The sequence below is a fragment of the Mus caroli genome, unplaced genomic scaffold (genome assembly GCF_978045245.1).
Source record: "Mus caroli unplaced genomic scaffold, Mus_caroli_1 scaffold_2, whole genome shotgun sequence".
Lineage (NCBI taxonomy): Eukaryota > Metazoa > Chordata > Mammalia > Rodentia > Muridae > Mus > Mus caroli.
Genome location: NW_028227257.1, coordinates 136,276,713 through 136,297,555, shown reverse-complemented (window position 1 = coordinate 136,297,555; position 20,843 = coordinate 136,276,713). Strand labels below are relative to the sequence as shown.

The window sequence follows — 20,843 nt, the reverse complement described above, 5'->3', positions numbered from 1 at the left end:
CTTCTCAACCTTGGTGCTGCTGATATTTTATTAGGTTGGATATGCTTATGTTGTTGGGTTGAGCTGTGTTTTGTAGTATGTTTGGCAGAATAACTAGTGTCCTATTTGGCAGGAGCTCATTCCTGCCCAACAGTTATGACAACAAAATGTGTGCACATTGCCAGATGTCCCCAGGGGAGGAGGGAAATCATTTCAGGTTGATAGTCTCTATAGGCTTTGTAAAATGCCAAAACACCTAGAATTTACCCTATTTCTTAGACCACTTCTACTTCATAGAGGCTCCCTCTTAGAGGATATGAATTACCAGATGTATTTTCAGACACCATCAGGTTGCTCCCAACCAGAATGCTGCAGTCAATGCCCACACATTTGTAATCTCTTTATTAACTAGGCTAGACTTATCCAGATGGGGATAGAGACGTAGAGAGGCATGGCTTTCTCTCTGAAGAGCTACAGATCATAGTATAAATTAATGAGTTCTGGTGAACCACCATGCAGTTTATAAAATTATTTCTGTTTCGTGGCTTTTGATAGAGAGCAGGGCTGGTTTTCCTTATGATTGGGCAGTGCCTTGACATTTTGGCCAACGAATGGAGTAGAGCCTGTGCTATTTATAAGCCAGTGCAGTTCCTTGGTGACACAGGTGTAAAGGAATTTTAATCCAGCAACATGGCTGCTCTGATAAGGGATCACATCCAAAGATCTACGTCTGTGTGATTGAGCTGGAATGCAGACATGCCCTTAAAACACAACATTAAGGTAAAATTAGTTTGTAGAAAGAGGCAGCCATGTTTGAAAGTGACATGTACCTGAGGGATAGATAAAGTGAATGAGAGAAAGATTTGACAGAACGAATCAGAGATAAGATATGCCCAACCAGAACAGAACAGGAAAGAGAAGCTATAAGAGCAGCACAGGGAGAGAGGGTGAGCCAGTTGGGAGACAATCATTGCAGTGTCAGTACAGTAGAGTTTCCTTGGCAGTTGTGGCAGTTGAGTTAGTGAGTTTATGCAGCTCATGAGGCTGTTGAAACCAGAGAATAAAAGGGAGACAGGAGATTAGAACAAATTGCCAGAGTTACTCTGAGGCCAAGCAGAGCAATTCAGTGAGAAGCCCAGAGAAGCCAGATGGAGTCAGTCAGCTTCGAGAGGGGTTTCAGCCAGAACAGATGAGTTGAACCAGCCATCCATAGTTCAGAAAGAGCTAGAAAAGGTGAGCTTATTCAGCTGTAAGTATCGATGACAACAATTACATCAGGCAAAGAAAAGTTAGTTTTACACATGGAGAGTGAGTTTTATAATTCTTCAAGTGACTGGTAGTGCTTAGGATGGCAGTTACTGTCTTTTTATCAGCCAGGGTCCTCACTGAATGACATGAGCAGTGCACTACACTCATCTGCATAAATATATGGTTTGAACAAGATATCCGTTTTGTGTTTTAAGCCACTGCATTTTAAGGTTTTATGTTCCTTAGTGTAGCCTAGGTTATTCAAATTTAAGAGCTGAGAGTTGAGAAGAACGTTAAAACTTACATTAAATCAAGGTCACTTCTGTTGAAACAAAAAACATAATACAAAATCACTTAGAATTTGTTCTACTTGGTGTTATTGTATACTGAAAAGACATCTTTTTTCATCCCTTAATTCTTTACGATTTTGTTTCAAAGTACATTTCGATAAGCCTGATAAGATACTGAAACTGTACTGTCTTGGACTGACAGACCTACTCCTTCATTTGAGTAGTACATAGAGAACATTGATGCCAAATGCTACATGGGATAATTTTTGAGTATTTTTTAATTGGATATTTTCTTTATTTACATTTCAAATGATATCCCCTTTACCAGCCCCCCTGAAGTCCCTATCCTATCTCCCCTTCCCCTGTTTCATGAGGGTGTTACCTCACCCACCCACCTACTCCCACCTCTCCACCCTGGCATTCCCCTACACTGGGGCATTGAGCCTTCATAGGACCAAGGGCTGCTCCTCCCATTGATGCTCAACAAGGCCATCCTTTGCTACATATGGGGCTGGAGTCATGGGTCCCTCCATGTGTACTCCTTGGTTGATGGTTTAGTCCCTGGGAGCTCTGGGGGTGTGTGTCTTGTTGGTTGATATTGTTGTTCTTCCTGGGTTACCTCACTCTGGATGATATCCTCCAGATCCATCCATTTGCCTAAGAATTTAATAAATTCATTGTTTTTAATAGCTGAGTAGTACTCCATTGTATAACTGCACCACCTTTTCTGTATCCATTCCTCTGTTGAGGGACATCTGGGTTCTTTCCAGTTTCTGGCTATTATAAGTAAGGCTGCTATGAACATAGTGGAGCACGTGTCCTTATTACATGTTGGAGCATTTTCTGGGTATATGCCCAGGAGTGGTATTTCTGGATCCTCAGGTAGTACTATGTCCAATTTTCTTAGGAACTAACTGATTTCCAGAGTGTTTGTACTAGCTTGCAATCCCACCAACAATGGAGGAGTGTTCCTCTTTCTCCACATCTTCACCAGCATCTGCTGTCACCTGAGTTTCTGATCTTAGCCATTCTGACTGGTGTGAGGTGGAATCTCAGGGAATCAGTTGTTTGATTTGCATTTTCCTGATGATTAAGGATGTTGAACATATTTTTAGGTGCTTCTTGATCATTGGAATTTCCTCACTTGAGAATTCTTTGTTTAGCTCTGTACCCCATTTGTAATAGGGTTAGTTGATTGTCTGGAGTCTAACTTCTTGAATTCTTTGTACATATTGGATATTAGCCCTCTATCAGATATAGGGTTGGTAAAGATCTTTTCCCAATCTGTTGGTTTTGTCCTATTGACAGTGTTCTTTGCCTTCAAGAAGCTTTGCAATTTTATGAGGTCCCATTTGTTGATTCTTGATCTTAGAGCATGAGCCATCAGTGTTCTGTTCAGGAATTTTCCCCCTTTGCCCATGTGTTCAAGGTTCTTCCCCACTTTCTCTTCTATTAGTTTCTGTGTATCTGGTTTTATGTGGAGGTCCTTGATCCACTTGGATTTGAGCTTTGTACAAGGAGATAAGAATGGATTAACTTGCATTCTTTTACATACTGACTGCCAGTTGAACCAGCACCATTTGTTGAAAATGCAGTCTTTTTTTTCCACTGGATGGTTTTAGCTCCTTTGTCAAAGACCATAGGTGTACGGGGTTCATTTCTCAGTCTTCAATTCTATTCCACTGCTCTTCCTGCCTCTTTTGTGGGATATTTTTTCCTACTTCATATTTGTTTTGACAATTTTTGTAATGAGGACACCTTAATATCTAAGGGGTGAAAAGTTATTTAGTTATTTTTCTTAACTATTTGCAAAAGGATTGTCAAAGACCATGGAACTGATTCACAGAAGTGGTCAGGATTTTCTACAATCATACCTCCTGTTGTTTTTTTTTTTTCACCCCTATAAATGGAGAGATGTCCTTGGATTTCCACAGAGAACACAACACTGGCCTTGGAGACTGCACAAAGTTTGTGTATTAGATTTTTACAATATAACTTCTCTGTGATCTTACTTTTTTCATAAATAGCCAATTGAATGCTGCCTGATTTGCATGGTTTATTGTGAAGACTAAGTCAAGCAATGGAGGAAGGGCAAAGACCAGTGCCTGGCACGTGCTGGATGATCAGGAAATGTTCAGTCTAGCAGTGAAAGTAGTGCTCCAGGAAGTGATCAATAAAGCAGCAAACCATGTTCAATCATCCTGTATGACTTGAAGTGCCTAATACAAAGGAGGTACTTAAAACAGGTGTGTTCACAATTGTAGAAATGCTCTTCTCCTGGCCTGGCCATTCCCGTGCCTACCCTTGCCCAGTGTACATAAGGAGGACTGCATAAGTCACCAACTACATTCATGCTTTTCCCTCTTTTGTCAAGACAAAACAAAAACAAAAAAGAACATAACAAATTATGAGTCACAGGGCTATGAAACATAATGAACCTTCTTAATTTGGTGACACTTCCCAAGAAAATGATTTTTATAAAATGATTTTCTGCTTGAAAATAACCAACAGTAGTGAAACCACACAAAATCATACTATAGTCTTAAAATTATCAAGAGAAATTTAGTATTAATAATAGTGTTTTGTTGGCACAAGTGTGTTCAGCATTGTTCCTTTCTTCTGTGTGTTGTGGACAGAAAAAGGTGGTGGGAATTTGGAGATATGTATGGTCTCCCTGTGTAGTCCAGGATGATTAAGAATTTGAGATCCTCTTCCTTTAACCATCTGAGTACCGGGATTACAAGTGTTCAGGACCCAACTGGTACAAAATCAAGTTGGAGAAAAACTACCTAATGTTCCTCTAGCATATAAACTCTGTCTTTCTTGGCTTTCTAATGCACTGAATGTTATATGGATGAGAAAAGACTGGGATGTAGTAGCCACCACACAAGTGTTTGTTAAAGAAACCAGGGGAATGGCAAGAAGGACAAGAGTTACAGCGAATGGCTTGTTAGGAAGCTTGTGGAATAAAGGCTGCAACCGTCAAAAGCTACAACCTGGAAAGCCAACGGAAGCAATATTCACTCCTTTAGTATTTCTGATTCCCTCATATGCAAGCTGAGGCATGGTGGCCATGAAGTGCTGATTCCCATTGGAAATGACTCATGGGCCAGTGTCTGAGACATAGAGCAGGCCAAGGTGGGAGGAGAAGGAAAGGAACATGTACACAGAAAACATGATATTCTTTCTTTTAGGTTCCCCAGTACTCTGCACTACATCCCAGCTGCCCGGTAGGGAGAGACAGTCTTGTCCATCTGTATTCTCTTACACAGCTCAGTAAGGGTGTGTTCATGAAAAGCCCAAGTGAACAGTAAGTTAGTATATGATTTTACTGAATGCTAAATACTTGGCCCCACAACTGTTCCACATGTCAATATTCTACAGTGCTTCATCAATGTGTTGGATATGAATAGTAGAGATCCTAAGGTATACAAAATATGCTAAGTAAGTAAGTAAAAATGTCACCTGCATCACAGAGGTGACTAAATGTACCCTGTAGTGATGCTGGCTTAGAAACCCCTTAGGCATTTCCTCTACCTTCTGTCAGTCCATCCATATGCATAGACGGTGGTACACACAAACTAAACTTTCCAACTATGAAAGTTGGCAAAGTTTTGTTCCTTCCTTCTGTACAATCTAAGTCATCAAATTCTTCTCTGCTTCCCTCTCTCACATAGTCCCTCCACTAATCTCTCTGCCACTGCTGCAGAATCACTCTGGTTTCACCAACAGAGACTTTCATACTGATTCTGCCTCATTATACCTCATTTACTTTGGTGATCAACATTCTCTGTGCCTTGACACTGCCCTGTCTGTGTAAGGCAGTGTGAACTTAGCAGGGTCTGCATGCAGAACCCCTCAGAGCAGTTCCCAGCACTTCTTATTGCAAGTTGCTTCCTCCTTTAAGTACAGTTTCTAGAATGGTTGCTTGGGTGTGCTTTTCCTGTCTTGGAACAATTTAATAAATCTTTTTATGTCTGGCTACTAGAATAGTGTTAGCTCTTAAAATACTAATCCACTGTTGACCCTCTAAGCTCCATGTGTCATTGCTCATACATAACTGTATCAGTTTGGTCCCTTCTCTATTTGCTGTATTTACACATGAATCTCTCGCCTTAACACAACTTTAAGTTCCTGGTTGGGAGGGAGCGCGTATACCTTTGCTTACTTATTTAGTAAGTGTTTACTGACCTCCAGCACTCCATTGGCCAGTGTTTCCAGTGAAAGAAATTACCAAGACAGGGACAGTCTCTAGCTTTATGTAACTTACATTCTAAAGTCTACTAATTATGTGCAAGCAGTGACTGGTGAAAAATACTATGAAACACCATGAAGAGAAACAGTGTGCTAGGAGAACATGGGCCAGCTTCATGAAAATGCTTCAGAGCCAAGACTGAGAGAAGCAGACAGAGGGCAACAGGCAGACGAGGTCCACAGAAGCTTGCTACCTAAGAGGACCAGAGAAAGGTCTGCTGTATACACTGCAGAAGCCAGAAGGCACGCCACGAGATGAGGCCACTGAGGACAGGCTGGCTGCAGTTCTTGGCTCTTAGCCATACTCAGGAAGCATGGTCTAAAGGAGAGTGCAGTGCAGGCAGCCTTTCAGTGACATACCACACTATAGCAAGAAACTGCTCAACCAGACTATGTTTGAACCTTTGTTGTTGCTGGCTGTTCAAACCAATCAACTACCCACCCACCCATCCACCAACAAGCAAATATGAATGCTTGTCATTTTACTGAGCCCAACACGGCAGGCTAGGGTCCAAGGTAAAGGAAATGACCCCGGACAGGCCCAGTGTAGTGTAAAAAATGAGAGGGTCTGCTGTTTGCAGCTTCCACATTAACTTCTCTTTAGCTCAATATAGAGGCACAGACCAATGAGCACACTGACATGGGCTGAGGCCCAACCACACCTTAAATTAGATGCCCACATGCTTTATGCAGGGTCCCTCACACATGGTAATGTATTTGGTCCACTAACAGCATGAGCAGGATGCAAACCAGTGACCCCAGGTGAGAGGTCGTACATCCAATTATAAACTTCCACTTTCTGTAAGTGTGAAGATGCCCACAGCAATATATTTTGTTTACAGAATTGTATAAACTACATTTGATAAAAGAGATGACTATTCTCAACTTAAATCAAAGAGTGCTTACTTAGGTATTTTTGTAATTGAATCTGAGTTTAATGCTGTCATATAATCTTGGTTAACAGAGCTCAGCTTGACTATTCTAACAAAGAAGAAATTAATTCTAAGTTGGAGTGCTCATGTCTTTATATAGAAACAAACCAAACAAATACATACACATTAGAAAATTCAAAATAGGTACCTGGTCTGTCTGTAAAAGTTTCTCCGAGGACAGAGACATGGAAGTTGAACTTTAACTCCTTTAGATTCATTAATATCTTTAAAAACGTCTCTGGATCTTTGTCATGCTCCCTGTAAATAAACAGAAAATACACTTAATATTACCTTGGGGTACATGGTAAGAAAAAATGTTTTGTTCACATGATGCCAGTTCCCATCAGGGTCTTTTGCTGGTGCAGGAAGCCCCTGAATTCAGAGGCTTTTCTTACCTCTCTGAACTATAACATCTCTAGACATACTCTAAGTATCAAACATAGTTCTAAGATATCTTAAGGATCTTATTGGAGGAGAAATCTGTCTTCTTTATGTATTATATATATAAATGTGAAATTTGCCAATTCTTGTATGAATTAAATAAGTGTGCCAGGTATACATATTAAAAAAAAACCCATATAGTATTTTTTCATCCAAATAGTTAAATTTCCACTTAGCACAGATTTATTTTTTTTAAGCGAAAAGAAAACAATCTTGTAAGGATTGCTCTCTCCTCATCACGAGGATGTAGGGAGCACAGTCTGCCTTTCTCCCATGGGCACCCAACAGCATTATGCTGACCAGGAACACACAATTTACAAAGGAGACTAGAGCTTCTTGCAGTAATCTCTCATTTTCAATAACTCAGTGAAGAATTATATCGCAATAAAAGGGATGGATAGGTCTGAATCTATGTATACTAATTATTGACTTAGAGTGAACACTAGTCAACATGTAAAAGAATCAGAAGAAAAAAAAATACTTTCATTTAGCCCGGTCATGGAAAAAAAATCAAATGTTTTTGGCTTGTTCAGTTTGTCAGTATTTTCTAATGACAGAATGAGAGGTTAAAAGACACTAGAATTAAAGAAAAGTATCCTTCAACAAATCCTATTTACATGGAATACAATTTTTAACATTATAAGGTGTGAATATTTCAGTATTTCTTGCATTTAATTACACTGTTTTAAATTATCTTATTCAGACAGATGTAGACCAGCTGTCTTTAAAATATTTGCTTATTTATAATTCAGAAATTTCATTTTTCATTACAGAAAATAGTTATATACCAGTAACTGAATTTCTCATTTACTAATTATATAAAATAAATCTGTAAAATTATTAAACTGCTATATGAAATATGAAAATTACATCATTCAGGGAGCCTCATGAAAAATGACATCTGTACCCCTTAATGTGTTAATTCACAATTCAGTCAATATTTTCAGTATCATGAATCGAAACAAACGCATCTTCTAATTAACATTTTAAAACAGCATTTATAATCTTATGAAACTCTAAGATTTTATAAAATTAGAGTTCGCAAACAATTTGTTTCAAGTGCTCTGCCTCTCAGCTTGATTTACTTCAAATAATAAAGGATGCAAAGGCAAAATGCTCATTGCTTTCTAAGATGATGTGTTATGCACATGTACCATGGGGGAAGTGTTTGGGTAGTTTTCATATATACTACTGCTGTGGGCAAGAACAAAGACTCCAAACAGCTTGAGAGGAACGAATATACAGTATGTTGTCTTCAACCATATCAATCAAATAACTGCCACCTTATCTGTAAGATGTTTTTCTAGTCTGATTCTCTTGGAGATACTTAGATGAAAGGGATGGAAACAATGGAGCATAATATAGTTTTAAGAGAGCAACACTGGAGGGAAATCTATCTACTTAGATCTAAATTCTCAATTTGGAGTTCTAGAAAAGTGGATATGGATCCCGGGTATATCATGTATTCTAAATATTGGCACGTGTGTGTGTGTGTGTGTGTGTGTGTGTGTGTATGTATGTGTGGTATGTGCATGGTAACATAAAAACAGACGTAGTGTTTAAGTGGGATGAGACTTAACTGGGTAAAGAGCATAGTTCCTAAAAGATTCCTATGTTTTTAAAGCAGCAGGATTTAGGAATGTTTAATTTTATTGCTTCTAACAAAGTAAATGCACTACAACTTACCATATACTTTAGATATTTTTCCTAGGTAGCCAAAAAGCTTTAATATTCAATAGTGATATGCATAAGAACACAAAAAATATTGGATTGATTCCCCTTTCATTTTGTTTAAGTCGCAATATACAGCTGACCATGAAGTATTTTACTTGTCTAAAGTTACCCCTCATAAATAGGGAAATGTTATACTCAAGTTCTTATAGAACATAGGGGAAACTGTTTGTTTTTGGAAACAGCCTATTAGCTTTCAGCCAATGAGGATTTTGGATGTTTTTAGCATTTCTACACTTGATGGTATCAGTAAAACTAGACTCACTGGAATTAAACACTGAGATGGAATTATTTTGGGAAGTATGGCGTGAAAATTCTAAGTACTGAGTGCTTTTGAAAACAGATAACCCCCCAAAAAACCCCACCCCCAAAACCCAAAAAAACCAACCCCTCCACCACCACAGGCACACACACACACACACACACACACACACACACACCCAAATGATTAAGTGATTACTAGAGATCACAAGCAGCAAGCAGGGTTCCTTAGCTGGGGAAGAGCTGTCTAGTGATGCCATGGGGCAGCTTGTCTTGTTCTGCAGTCCTTTTAGACAGATTGCCAGACAACAGGTGGTAGAGGCAGGCCAGTTGTTTGCATGCAGGCACTACTCTGGTGTCAAGAGTGTAGGAAAGGTGAGCTGCAACAAAATTGCTTTCTGAAATATGAGGGTAGGGAAGAGCAACACTTTTTAAAGCATTCTTTAACATATGTGCTTTACAGTATTTTATGTATACATTCAAAGACATATACACTATTGCTATAGTCTCAACAATTGGATTTATGTTGCTCAAAGCTTAAAATAATTAGTATGCTGGATAGTTTCCTGTCAATTTGATACCAGCTAAAATCATCTGAAAGGAGGGAGATTATATAAGATCAAGATATAGGCCAGCCTAAAAGGCATTTTCTTTCTTTCTTTTTTTCTTCGAGACAGAGTTTCTCTGTGTAGCCCTGGCTGTCCTGGAACTCACTCTGTAGACCAGACTGGCCTTGAACTCAAGAAATTTGCCTGCCTCTGCCTCCCAAGTGCTGGGATTAAAGGTGTGCACCACCACTTCCCTTCGAAATGCATTTTCTTAATTGGTGATTAATGGAGGAGGGTCAGCTCATTGTGGGTAGTGCTAACTCCTTTCTCTGAGAAAGCAGGTGGAGAAAACCACGGGGAGCAAGCCAATAAGCAGCACGCCTCCATGCTTCTGCACCAGCTCTTGCCCTGTTTGCATTCCTATCCTGACTTCCTTTGATGATGAACAATAACACTGTAGTGTAAGCCAAATAAACCCACTCCTCCACAAACTGCTTTTCGGTTATGGTATTTGGTCACGGTCACTGTAATAATAGAAACTCAAGACAATCAATTTACCTGAATTTCTTTTTTAATAATTTTCTTTTTGGTGAGATGGGAAATTGCATGACATTGAACTTTTAAAGAGTTTCACATACACTGATCATATCCTATGACAAGGTGTGAGCAATGATGGCACAGAAGAGCCTACTACTCTGTCATGCAAGGGATGAGCTGTAGACCTCCACTGGGACATGCAGTGGATGATATTAGTGAACCCATTTAGCAGAACATACTAGTCCTAAAATGGTTTCGAAGAAACCTAAATATGATATTCTCCTACATGAGGTTGCAACAGAAAGGATTTCATGGACAGTGATGGGTTTAATGATGGCACATCAGGTATCAGGATGAAGCACACTTTTAGCAAGAAACCAAAGTCTCCACCTCACATTTGTGTTCACTTGTTCTTGGTGGGAAATGTGAAAGTCTTTAGAGGGCAATTTGCTATTGGTCATAAGAAGCCTTAATGTGTGCACCACTTTTGCTTCAATAACTGTAGTTTATGAAAGTCAGCCTAAAGAGACACACAGACACTCTGCTATGATGTACTTACAACAGCATTACAACTTTGTAGCAATGTAAGATGGTGACAATTAAATATATTTTGATACATATGATACAATTTTAGCAGTCACAAAAAGTAATGTTGCATATGTATGATTCTGGACATGGAAAAAAAATCAGTATTAAGGAATCAATAGTTAGTACTTTTGAGTAAAAGGAGTCACAGAGAAGCACAAATTTTGTGACGTGCCAGTGAGGACAAATAGATCGGAGTGCCTGTAACTGAAACAAGGTTTCTCTCTAAACTGTCAGGTTTGTTTTGGCTTGGTTGCTATTTTGTTTTTTAATAGTCTTTGTTTGTGTAAATGATTTTGAATGTTTTAAAGATGTTTCCTAATATTCTACCACAATTCTGTGATCATGGGCTTTCTACTTAACTTGAACATTTTTGGCAGCTAGCTGTTTGATTTCATTTTTCCCCATGGGCCTCTAAGTTTGACGAATGCCAGTCAAGCAAGCTTCCTTTAACAAACAAGGCATTTCAGTCACTGTGCCAGGGCCCAGGGTTCTCAGTCATAGCCACCCTACCGTCTAGGTAAGGACAAACCATTCTGTTGGGGAATTCATCCTTCCACACCCTCACTATGGCAGCAGAGACCAGCAGGGAAACATTTCAGGCTTCCTGGAAGCAAAAGATATGGCAAGAACAGCTTTTATTCCCAAATATTATTCAGAACATTTGAAAAGCATAAAATGTTTCCATGTGTTTTTTCTTCCTATATCTGTCTCTCTCTCTGTTGCCTTTCCCGTCTCGTTCCTGAGAGCTAAATTTCTTCTTATTCCTCACTTAGCACTCATTCAGTAAATATTTATTGAAGATTTCTAAGTTCTCCATACTTGTCACTTATACTGTTACCATTTCCGATTTTCCCACATAACTGTGTGTATATATTGAGCAGTCTCCTTGATCTAGCTCCTGCCGGGCTTGGGGGAAACTGGCTCTTCTCAGGAGCATATACTCCTCTGCATCCAGAGCTCTGTGGGGAGAGCAGATGATGCCGGCTTTGCTCACTGTGTACCAAGTGCTGAGCTGAGCAATGGGGGACATTATTTGTGTTTGTTGATCTCTAGATCTCTTTCTGCGAAAACAGATTCCTTGTTTACTCCCTTGCAGTGGGTGAAGACCAGTTCTAGTCAGTGGACTACAAGCTGACGGACACATGTCAACTTCAGATAAACATCTGACAGCACTTCTAGAGAGCTTAGGAAACTTTGCAGAGACTGTGTGATAAGATAATTAGGTTCGGCATACAAAGGTAAGATGAGGTTTTTGTGTCTAAGTTATGCACACTAAGGGAGTAGTGAAGTGTTCCTTACTGTAGCATAATCTAGTTTAACTCAATCAGAGCATCATCTGTGACACAAAGTCAGCTGCTTGATAAATGCTCCGCATTCCTACTAAGCACGTGATCATAATCTTACTTAAGCTTCCCAACCAAGTAACCATCAAACATGGCCGTGCCAGCATCAGGGATCACATAGAAAACTTACATCAGAATTTACACACCGTCTTTGGTCATACCTTTTCTCTTCTTCATCTTTGACTCTGCGACTCTTTCTTCTTGCATAAACTGAGAGGAGGAAGAAAGCTGCTACCTTCAGCCCACAGTTGCCAGATCATTAAGCAACAGGCATTCCTTAGCTTCTGCTACTTTGGGGGCACAAACTCATTGGAGAAGGCAATCAGTGTGGACAAGCAATACATAATCAATTCTCCAATGAGACAGTTTCAAACATCTTTACCTTCCTGGGGCTTTCTTAACCTATCTCTATTTCATTACAGACTCAACCTCACAGGACATGAGCCTGTAATTTTAGCACTTGGGAGGCTAAGGCAGGAGAATCTCATGTTTGAGGAAGGCCTGGGCTAAATACTGAGATCCTATTCCAACAAAACAAGACAATGTCTCCATTAAAAATCAATCAGCCAACAAAACAACTAATTAACCAACTAACTGAAACCTCAAAACATTTCACACTTCAAATGCAGTGATGTGCTTCTTATTCAAACACAGGCTTCTATTTGCCTCCTAAGCTGGCTGTCCCTGCTGACTGGTCTGATAGGCTTTGTAAGACAGGTACTTTTTACTTGCTCTGCCCGATGTCAACAAGCAGTGTGCCTTCCCTTCTGTATATGCAGCTGTTGCTTAAGGATGATTTAGCCAGAGATCTTCACTACTGACCAATTTCTTCATTTCATTTCTTTTGTTCCTTCTTGCTTTGGCAATCTCAGTTTCTCTCTTTCCTCCTTCCCTCCCCTCTCTGACCCCCACTTCATCTGTCTTTTACTATGTAGACCTTCTAGTAATAGCTGTTTTTTTTAATACTCTCCCCCCTTTTATTTTTTAAGGCCCTTCCACATTGGTAATTGGAGGCTAGTCATAATACATTTTGCTTTCAGAGAGTGAATGGCAGTGTAGAGAGAAGTGGCTTTGTCACTGAGGGCCAGCAGGTCTCTCGCAAAGCCAGAACAAACCCAGCTTCTGTTGGCTACTATCTCGGTCAGTTTCCTCGATCAAGTTTTGATACTGCACAGAAGACAGACTCATTCTTTGGTTCCTGCTTTACTTCACTTAACAGAATGATCTCTAGTTTCAGCCATGTTATATAAATGACAGAATTTCATTCTTTTTCTGGCTGAAGAAGTAAGTATTCTACTGTATACACATACTTCATTTTCCTCATACATTTATGTGTTAGTAGACAGACATAGGCCAATTCCACATACTGACAGCTATGGATAGTGTTGTAATAAAGAAAGGGAAACAGTTGCCTCTGACATACTGGTTTTTGTTTGTTTGTTTGTTTGCTTTTTTTTCCCTTTAAAAGTCAACTAGTAGTATGGCAAATAGATTGAGTGAGTTCTTGATTTATTTGGCTGTTCTGTTTTAAGATAGGGTCTTGTCACAGCATAGCTGGCCTTGAACTGTTTGCTCTAGGCTGGCCTCAGAATCCTGATTGCCTTGTTTTAGTCTCACATGGGCAGGGAGTACAGTATGTTACCATGCCTGGCATTGTTTTCTTTTATATTATTTCTTTTATTGCTTGAGAATATAATTATAACATCTTCCCTTTCCCTTTCCTTCTTCTGAAGCTTCCCAAATACCTTTCTTTGCTCTCTTGAAAATTCATTGCCTCTTTTTCCATTAGTAGTTGTTACAAGTATACTCATAAATACGTAAGTACAACCTGCTCAGTATATAATGCTACTTGTATGTATGTTTTAGAGCTGATAGCCTATACATCATTTCTGTAATCTAACTTGCATCCCTACTGACAGTGTTCAGCACTAGTCTGTCTAAACACCCTTGACAACACTTATTAATACATTGCCCTTTGATACTAAGTATTTTTAGAATTTTAATCAATTTATCTCTTCTCCACTTTGTACCCAGAAGGCATTCAAGATGCTAAGTTGTTTCATGTTCATTGCTTCAAAGAGTTATGGACCAGGGAGAAATGCTGCCAACCTTTATAGTAGAGATCTCTTGGTTGTTCAAAAGCCAAATCCCCTGTAATGCCAAGTCCTATAGCAGGCAGAAGCATATATACAACATGATTATAGCACTTTGTGTTATAATCTGTGTCAGCTCTGGCAAAGGGATAATGGCTAAAACATTACAGAGCTGAGAGTCCAGGTTAATGTCTGGGAAAAAAGCAGGACTAGGGTGTTAAGGGGTAGAACACAAAGAACTATTCTCAACAATAAAAGAACTTCTGGGGAATCACCATCCCTGACCTCAAGCTGTACTACAGAGCAATTGTGATTAAAAACTGCATGGTATTGGTACAGTGACAGACAGGTATATCAATGGAATAGAATTGAAGACACAGAAATGAACCCACACACCTATGGTCACTTGATCTTTGACAAAGGAGCTAAAACCATCCAGTGGAAAAAAGACAGCATTTTCAACAAATGGTGCTGGTTCAACTGGCGGTTAGCATGGAGAAGAAGGCAGATCAATCCCTTCTTATCTGCTTGTACAAAGCTCAAGTTCAAGTGGATCAAGGACATCCACATAAAACCAGATATACTAAAACTAATAGAAGAGAAAGTGGGGAAGAGACTTGAGCACATGGGCACAGGGGAAAAATTTCTGAACAGAACACCAATGGCTCATGCTCTAAGAACAAGAATTGACAAATGGGACCTCATAAAATTGCAAAGCTTCTGTAAGGCAAAGGACACTGTCAATAGGACAAAATGGCAACCAACAGATTGGGGAAAGATCTTTACTAACCCTATATCTGATAGAGGGCTAATATCCAATATATATAAAGAATTCAAGAACTTAGACTCCAGAGAAACAAATAACTCTATATTAAAAAATGGGATACAGAGATAAACAAAGAATTCTCAACTGAGGAATACTGAATGTCTGAGAATAACTTAAAGAAATGTTCAACATCCTTAGTCATCAGGGAAATGCAAATCAAAAGAACCCTGTGATTCCACCTCACACCAGTCAGAATGGCTAAGATTAAAAAACTCAGGTGCCAGCAGATGCTGATGACGATGTGGAGAAAGAGGAACACTCCTTCATTGCTGGTGGGATTGCAAGCTGGTACAAACACTCTGGAAATTATTCTGGCAGTTCCTCAGAAATAGTACTCCCTGAGGACCCAGTAACACCACTCCTGAGCATATACCCAGAAGATGCTCCAACATGTAATAAGGACACACGCTCTACTACGTTCATAGCAGCCTTATTTATAATAGCCAGAAGCTGGAAAGATTGCACATGTCCCTCAACAGAGGAATGGATACAGAAAATGTACATTTATACAATGGAGAACTACTCTGCTATTTAAAACAATGAAATTATGAAATTCTTAGGCAAATGGATGGAACTAGGAATATCTTCCTGAGTGAGGTAACCCAATCACAAAAGAACACACATGGTATGCACTCACTGATAAGTAGATATTAGCCTCAAAGCTCAGAATACCCAAGATAAAATTCACAGACCACATGAAGCTCAAGAAGAAGGAAGACCGAAGTTTGGGTACTTTGGTCCTTCTTAGATGGGGCAACAAAATAACCATGGAAGGAGATACAGAAATGAAGTGTGAAACAAAGACCATTCAGAGACTGCCCTACCTAGGGATCCATTCCATACAAAGTCACCAAACCCAGACACTATTGTGGATGCCAACAAATGCTTGCTGACAGGTGCCTGATATAGCTGTTTCTTGAGAGGCTTTGCCAGTGCCTGAGAACTAGAGATGGATGGTCTCAGTCAACCATTGGACTGAGCATAGGGTCCCCAATGAAGGAACTAGAGAAAGTACCCAAGGAACTGAAGGGGTTTGCAGCCCCATAGGAGGAATAACAATATGAACCAACCAGTACCTCCAGAGCTCCCAGGGAATAAACCATCAACCAAAGAGTACACATGGTGGGACTCATGTCTCTAGCTGCATATGTAGCAGAGGATGGCCTAATAGGTCATCAATGGGAGGAGCAGCCCTTGGTCCTGTAAAGGCTCAATGCGCCAATGTAAGGGAATGCCAGGATCAGGAAGCTGGAGTGGGTGGGTTGGAGAGCAGGGGGAAGGGGAAGGGGATATGGGGTTTTTTGAAGGGAAACCAGAAAAGGGGATAACATTTGAAATGTAAATAAAGAAAATATCTAATAAAAATATCCAATAAACCGCCCTGGGGGGGAAGACAGAGATAGACAGATACACAGCCTTAATATATCTCCAAGTAATATTAATAGATATGTGTAATGAAATTTTAATACAGAAGTGTGGCTGTTCTGCAAGTGATCACTTCCAAAGACCTACTATGTCTGTGTGATCCAGCTGGAATAAAGACATGCCACATACCTTTAATCTCTCTGACTGGAATACACTCCTTTAGTATTCAACTTTAATTCCAAACAATGCCTAATTGAGGGGAAGACAAAGAGGCAGGTTTGACAGCATGAATCAGAGATAGCCTATGTCCAACTCCCATGAGAACTGACAGGAAAGAGAGGCAACTTAAGAGCAGCACAGGGAGAATGCGCTTCAATTGAGTTCAGGTAATGCAGTTGAGTTTCGTTCAGTGAAGCTGAGTCCGGGGCAGTGCAGTTGGTTGAGTGCAGAGGCAGTTGAAGCCAGAGAATAAGAAGAAGCCAGAATAATAGAACAAACTGTTACAGATAGAGGTCAAGCAGAGTGATCCAGTGAGTAGCTAAGAGAAGCCACACTGAATCAGTCAGCTTGGAGAGGAGTTTTAAAGTTGAGTTGAATCAGCTAGAGTTTAGAAAGCTAGAAAGTGTGAGCTTATTCAACAGTTAGCCAACTATATCTGAGATGACAATTACATCTGGTGAATCAATCATCATTTTGTTTTGTCAGTGTTGGCCTTGAGCGACTTCTGAGGCAAGCTGTACAATGCACGATCTCAGTGAATGTCAGGGGAAGGCCCACAAAGCTGCTTATACAACAGTGTACATGAGTAGTGCTCTGATTTGTGACTAGTAAATGGACGAGAGAGTCCTGGGCTACATGAGACATCTATTAACATACTGAAATATGCTACTGGAAAATTAAATTAAAAATAAAATTTGAATTCACAGATATCAGAGTTTCATGTTATTTGCATATTGACACTCTTGTTTATCTTTTCAGTCACAATGAGGTCCTGTCTTTCCACAAAGTACTATTCCTAAGTGACTCTTCACAGGTCAGCTTTTCTCCCAGTGGCAGCTGCATACCTCTCTTGACCTGGGTTTCTCTGAGCCCTTTTCCTGGATGAGAGTGCTTCCTAGTCTCCAGGTCTCTCTAGCTTACTATGTGTTGTTCTATCAGATACCTTTGCCAACTTAAAGGACATCCAAATTCTGTGTTGTCACTAAAGTCTAGCATCCTTGTTTGTGTTACATCTTCCTGCTCCTTCCATCTCACTGAACTATCCTCAATATCCCCCTTAGGTCTCTAATGATTTCCCTGAGAAGTCCCTGCAGCTAGAATCTTGACCACTCCCAGACTTTCTTTTATTTTCTGTGTGTCACATAAGTACTTTTTGTATAGCTGTTTGACTCGCAAGTTAGCTCTTTCTCTACAATATGGTCAGGAAGCTCAAGGACAAACATCCCACAACAAACTGGTCGGCCACAAGTCTCAATAACTGTATCAGCCTTCCGCCTGGAGGGTATTATTTCACCAGTCGTTGTCCCGTGCTGTTCCATCTCAATACCACAAGTATGGCTACTTCCTTAGATCTGGAAAGCTCTATACAATCAAATTTTTGTCTTCCCAGTTCCTAAGTCTTGTCATGTTTCCTCAAATGTAGTGACCAATCAGTTAGATTTTTCTTTGGGATTTACACATTATTTTGCTCTTAGTTGCATGCAGGGAATATGTTTGCAGCTGGCTGACAGTAATACAAAGAGCTAACACCACAGTGTCTGTCCCTTCCAGTTAGACATTTCTGCCAGCATCTAATCTAGGAAATTCTTTCACTGTCTTTGAGAATAATTCTTGAATAGAAATAATATGATTTCCTGTTTTACCCTGGCTTCCTGGCTTACAGTATACATAGTAACTATCTAAGTGATTCTCAACAGAGAAGATGGTGCTGAAAACATACAATGACAGGAACAAACAACCAACCTAAAAGCTTACTGTATGGTCTTAATAGTGAGAGAGTTCCATTCCATAGGAGCTTGAATTAGTGATCAAGGGATTGACTGAATTTAACCAGCATCAACAGGAAGAAAACAGACTAAACAATACACATGAATTTAAAGTCTTAGAGGGTAAGATGAGAGGATAAGATATGTGAGCCAACAGAATAAGATTCTATTATTTTTATATCTGCATGAACATCTATAATTAAATTTTCAATAAAAGAAAAGTGCATATTCATTGTAACAAAACAGAAATAATTCAGAGATACATGCCTCCCTTTCCTGGTCCCTCTGTACTGGACTTGCTAATACCAGCAGCTGTTCAGTGAGTTAGCTCAGACCCCTTCCTGTGCATACTCAAACATGCTTGCATAAAGGTATTTAATATCTACCCTTCTCATGTTATAAGATTAATGTCCATTATTCTGCACATTGCATTTTACTGTCTGTCTACACTAACACATAAAGCGTATCATATTTAAAAGTCATTATATAATATTTTAACTTTTCATTAGATAACTCTAATATATGACATTAAATTGCTTCTAGTTTTTAAATGTTCCAAGTAATAATGAAAGTAATACCTATTTATTATAGTTCTCAAAGTTCACTTTTCTCAAATTATGCATTTTCTACTACTCTACAAATGTGCAGCTGCAGGGCTCTTCACCTGGGACACTCTTGTACCATACTTGTCTACCTCTGGGACTTACTTTCTTGTAAGGTTATATCTCCTACGTTGTGAGTTCCTTAAGAGTAGGGGTCATGGCAATGCTACCATTATATTATCATTCACTGTCTAGCACAGTAGTTTGCACATTTTCGAGAAAGACAGTAGAGTGAATTGATTCCAAGTCTAGATTGATTCTCTGTAAGTCTAATCTTTATACCCCTCTCTACCTAGAGTAAGTGTTTTAGTGCTTCTAGAGCCAGATTCTCTGTACAATCTACATTTGGCTTTCCCAAGCACAGTTAGAATCCTTAAAAACAAACAAACACACACACACACACACACACGCGTATGCACAGACCCCTTAAAACCCATCACACTGCACTAATGATCAATCTTGACTCTAGAATCAGCAAGTCATCACTTACTCAATATTTTCTAGGCCATAAGAAAATTGACAACCAATCTTACTGATCAGTTTATTAATAATTAGGCTATCTTTTCTTTTATAGGAAACTTAAAGCCTGCTTGCTCATCTCCAAATGTATAGTAAATGTTTACCTCTGTACCTAAGGACACAGAGTTTCAGAGACTTTCTCTTCCAAGCTGCTTCTAAAATATGGCTACATTACATCATTCTCTTCAACATGGCACACCTTGTTTTTCTTTTCTAAAATGGCTATGGGCTAAATTCTACTAAGTTGAAATCAAGTTGGCCCATCAAGTATTCATGTGTTTCTTTGGCTCCCATTCCCTCTACTCTCTTTCCTCATTTCACGCTATGATATCTTGCATGCAGTTCTCACATCTGGAATAGACATTTTTGTTGTCTTCATCATCCTTGTCCACTGCTTCAGCTACCGACTTTGACTTTATTGTTTCTTGTATTTATCCAGAGAAATTCCCTCTCGTTCTTATTCCTGCACTAACAAGGATTTACTACAGATGATTTCATGAATGTGTCCTTTTATACTGCCCGCTACTTGTCTGTATGCAGTGCTCCTGTAATGGTTTGAAATCCCCACATATATAACGTATATAACATATATATGTTAGGCACTTCAAATAGAGTTTCAAATGAACAGATGAGTGATGGCTACACCCTGGCTGATGGTACTACCCGTGTACATATTTAATAGTTTGGAAAAACTAGTCTACCAAACAACAGGAAGGGTCATGGTTTTGCTTTTTTGTTTTGTTTTGTTTTAAATACACAATTAAACTTGGTTTGGAATTATTACATGCCTTGTGACAAACTGATTTCACCTTTTAATAACAAATTTTCATATTCACCTGAGAACATTTTATAATGATTGCAAAAACAAGGTCTTCAGTTATTTGGCGAAGATTCTTAATTTCAGGAGAAAACCCAGTCTAAAAATGTTCAAACAGAAATGGACAGGGTTCTAAATAATACAGAGGTGGATGCTTTCAGCCAACCATTGGACTGAGCATGGAGTCCCCAATGGAGGAGTTAGAAAAAGGACTGAAGTAGCTGAAGGGGTTTGCACTCCGTTAGGAAGAACAATATCAACCAACCAGACCTCCCAGAGCTCCCAAGGACTAAACCACTGATTAAAGAGTCCACATGGAGGGAACCATGGCTCCAGCTGCATACATAGCAGAGGATGGCCTTGTCTGACATAAATGGGAGGAGAGGCCCTTGGTCCTGTGAAGGCTTGATGCCCCTGTGTAAGGGAATGCCCGGGCGGGAAGGTAGGAGTGGGTGAGTGGGGGAAAATCCTCATAGAAGCAGGT

At 39.5% G+C, this 20,843-nt stretch overlaps 1 protein-coding gene across 13 annotated transcripts in view; it reads right to left on the bottom strand.

Annotated features, from left to right (window-relative positions):
* The window catches only part of Qtman (queuosine-tRNA mannosyltransferase), a 384,758-nt gene that overhangs the window by 22,141 nt on the left and 341,774 nt on the right, over positions 1-20,843 (bottom strand). For all 13 annotated transcript variants that reach the window (XM_029469981.2, XM_085834933.1, XM_085834937.1 and 10 more), the window contains one exon: positions 6,852-6,961. In XM_029469981.2, coding sequence (XP_029325841.1) covers positions 6,852-6,961 — 110 coding nt within the window. The remainder of the gene's footprint in view (positions 1-6,851; positions 6,962-20,843) is intronic.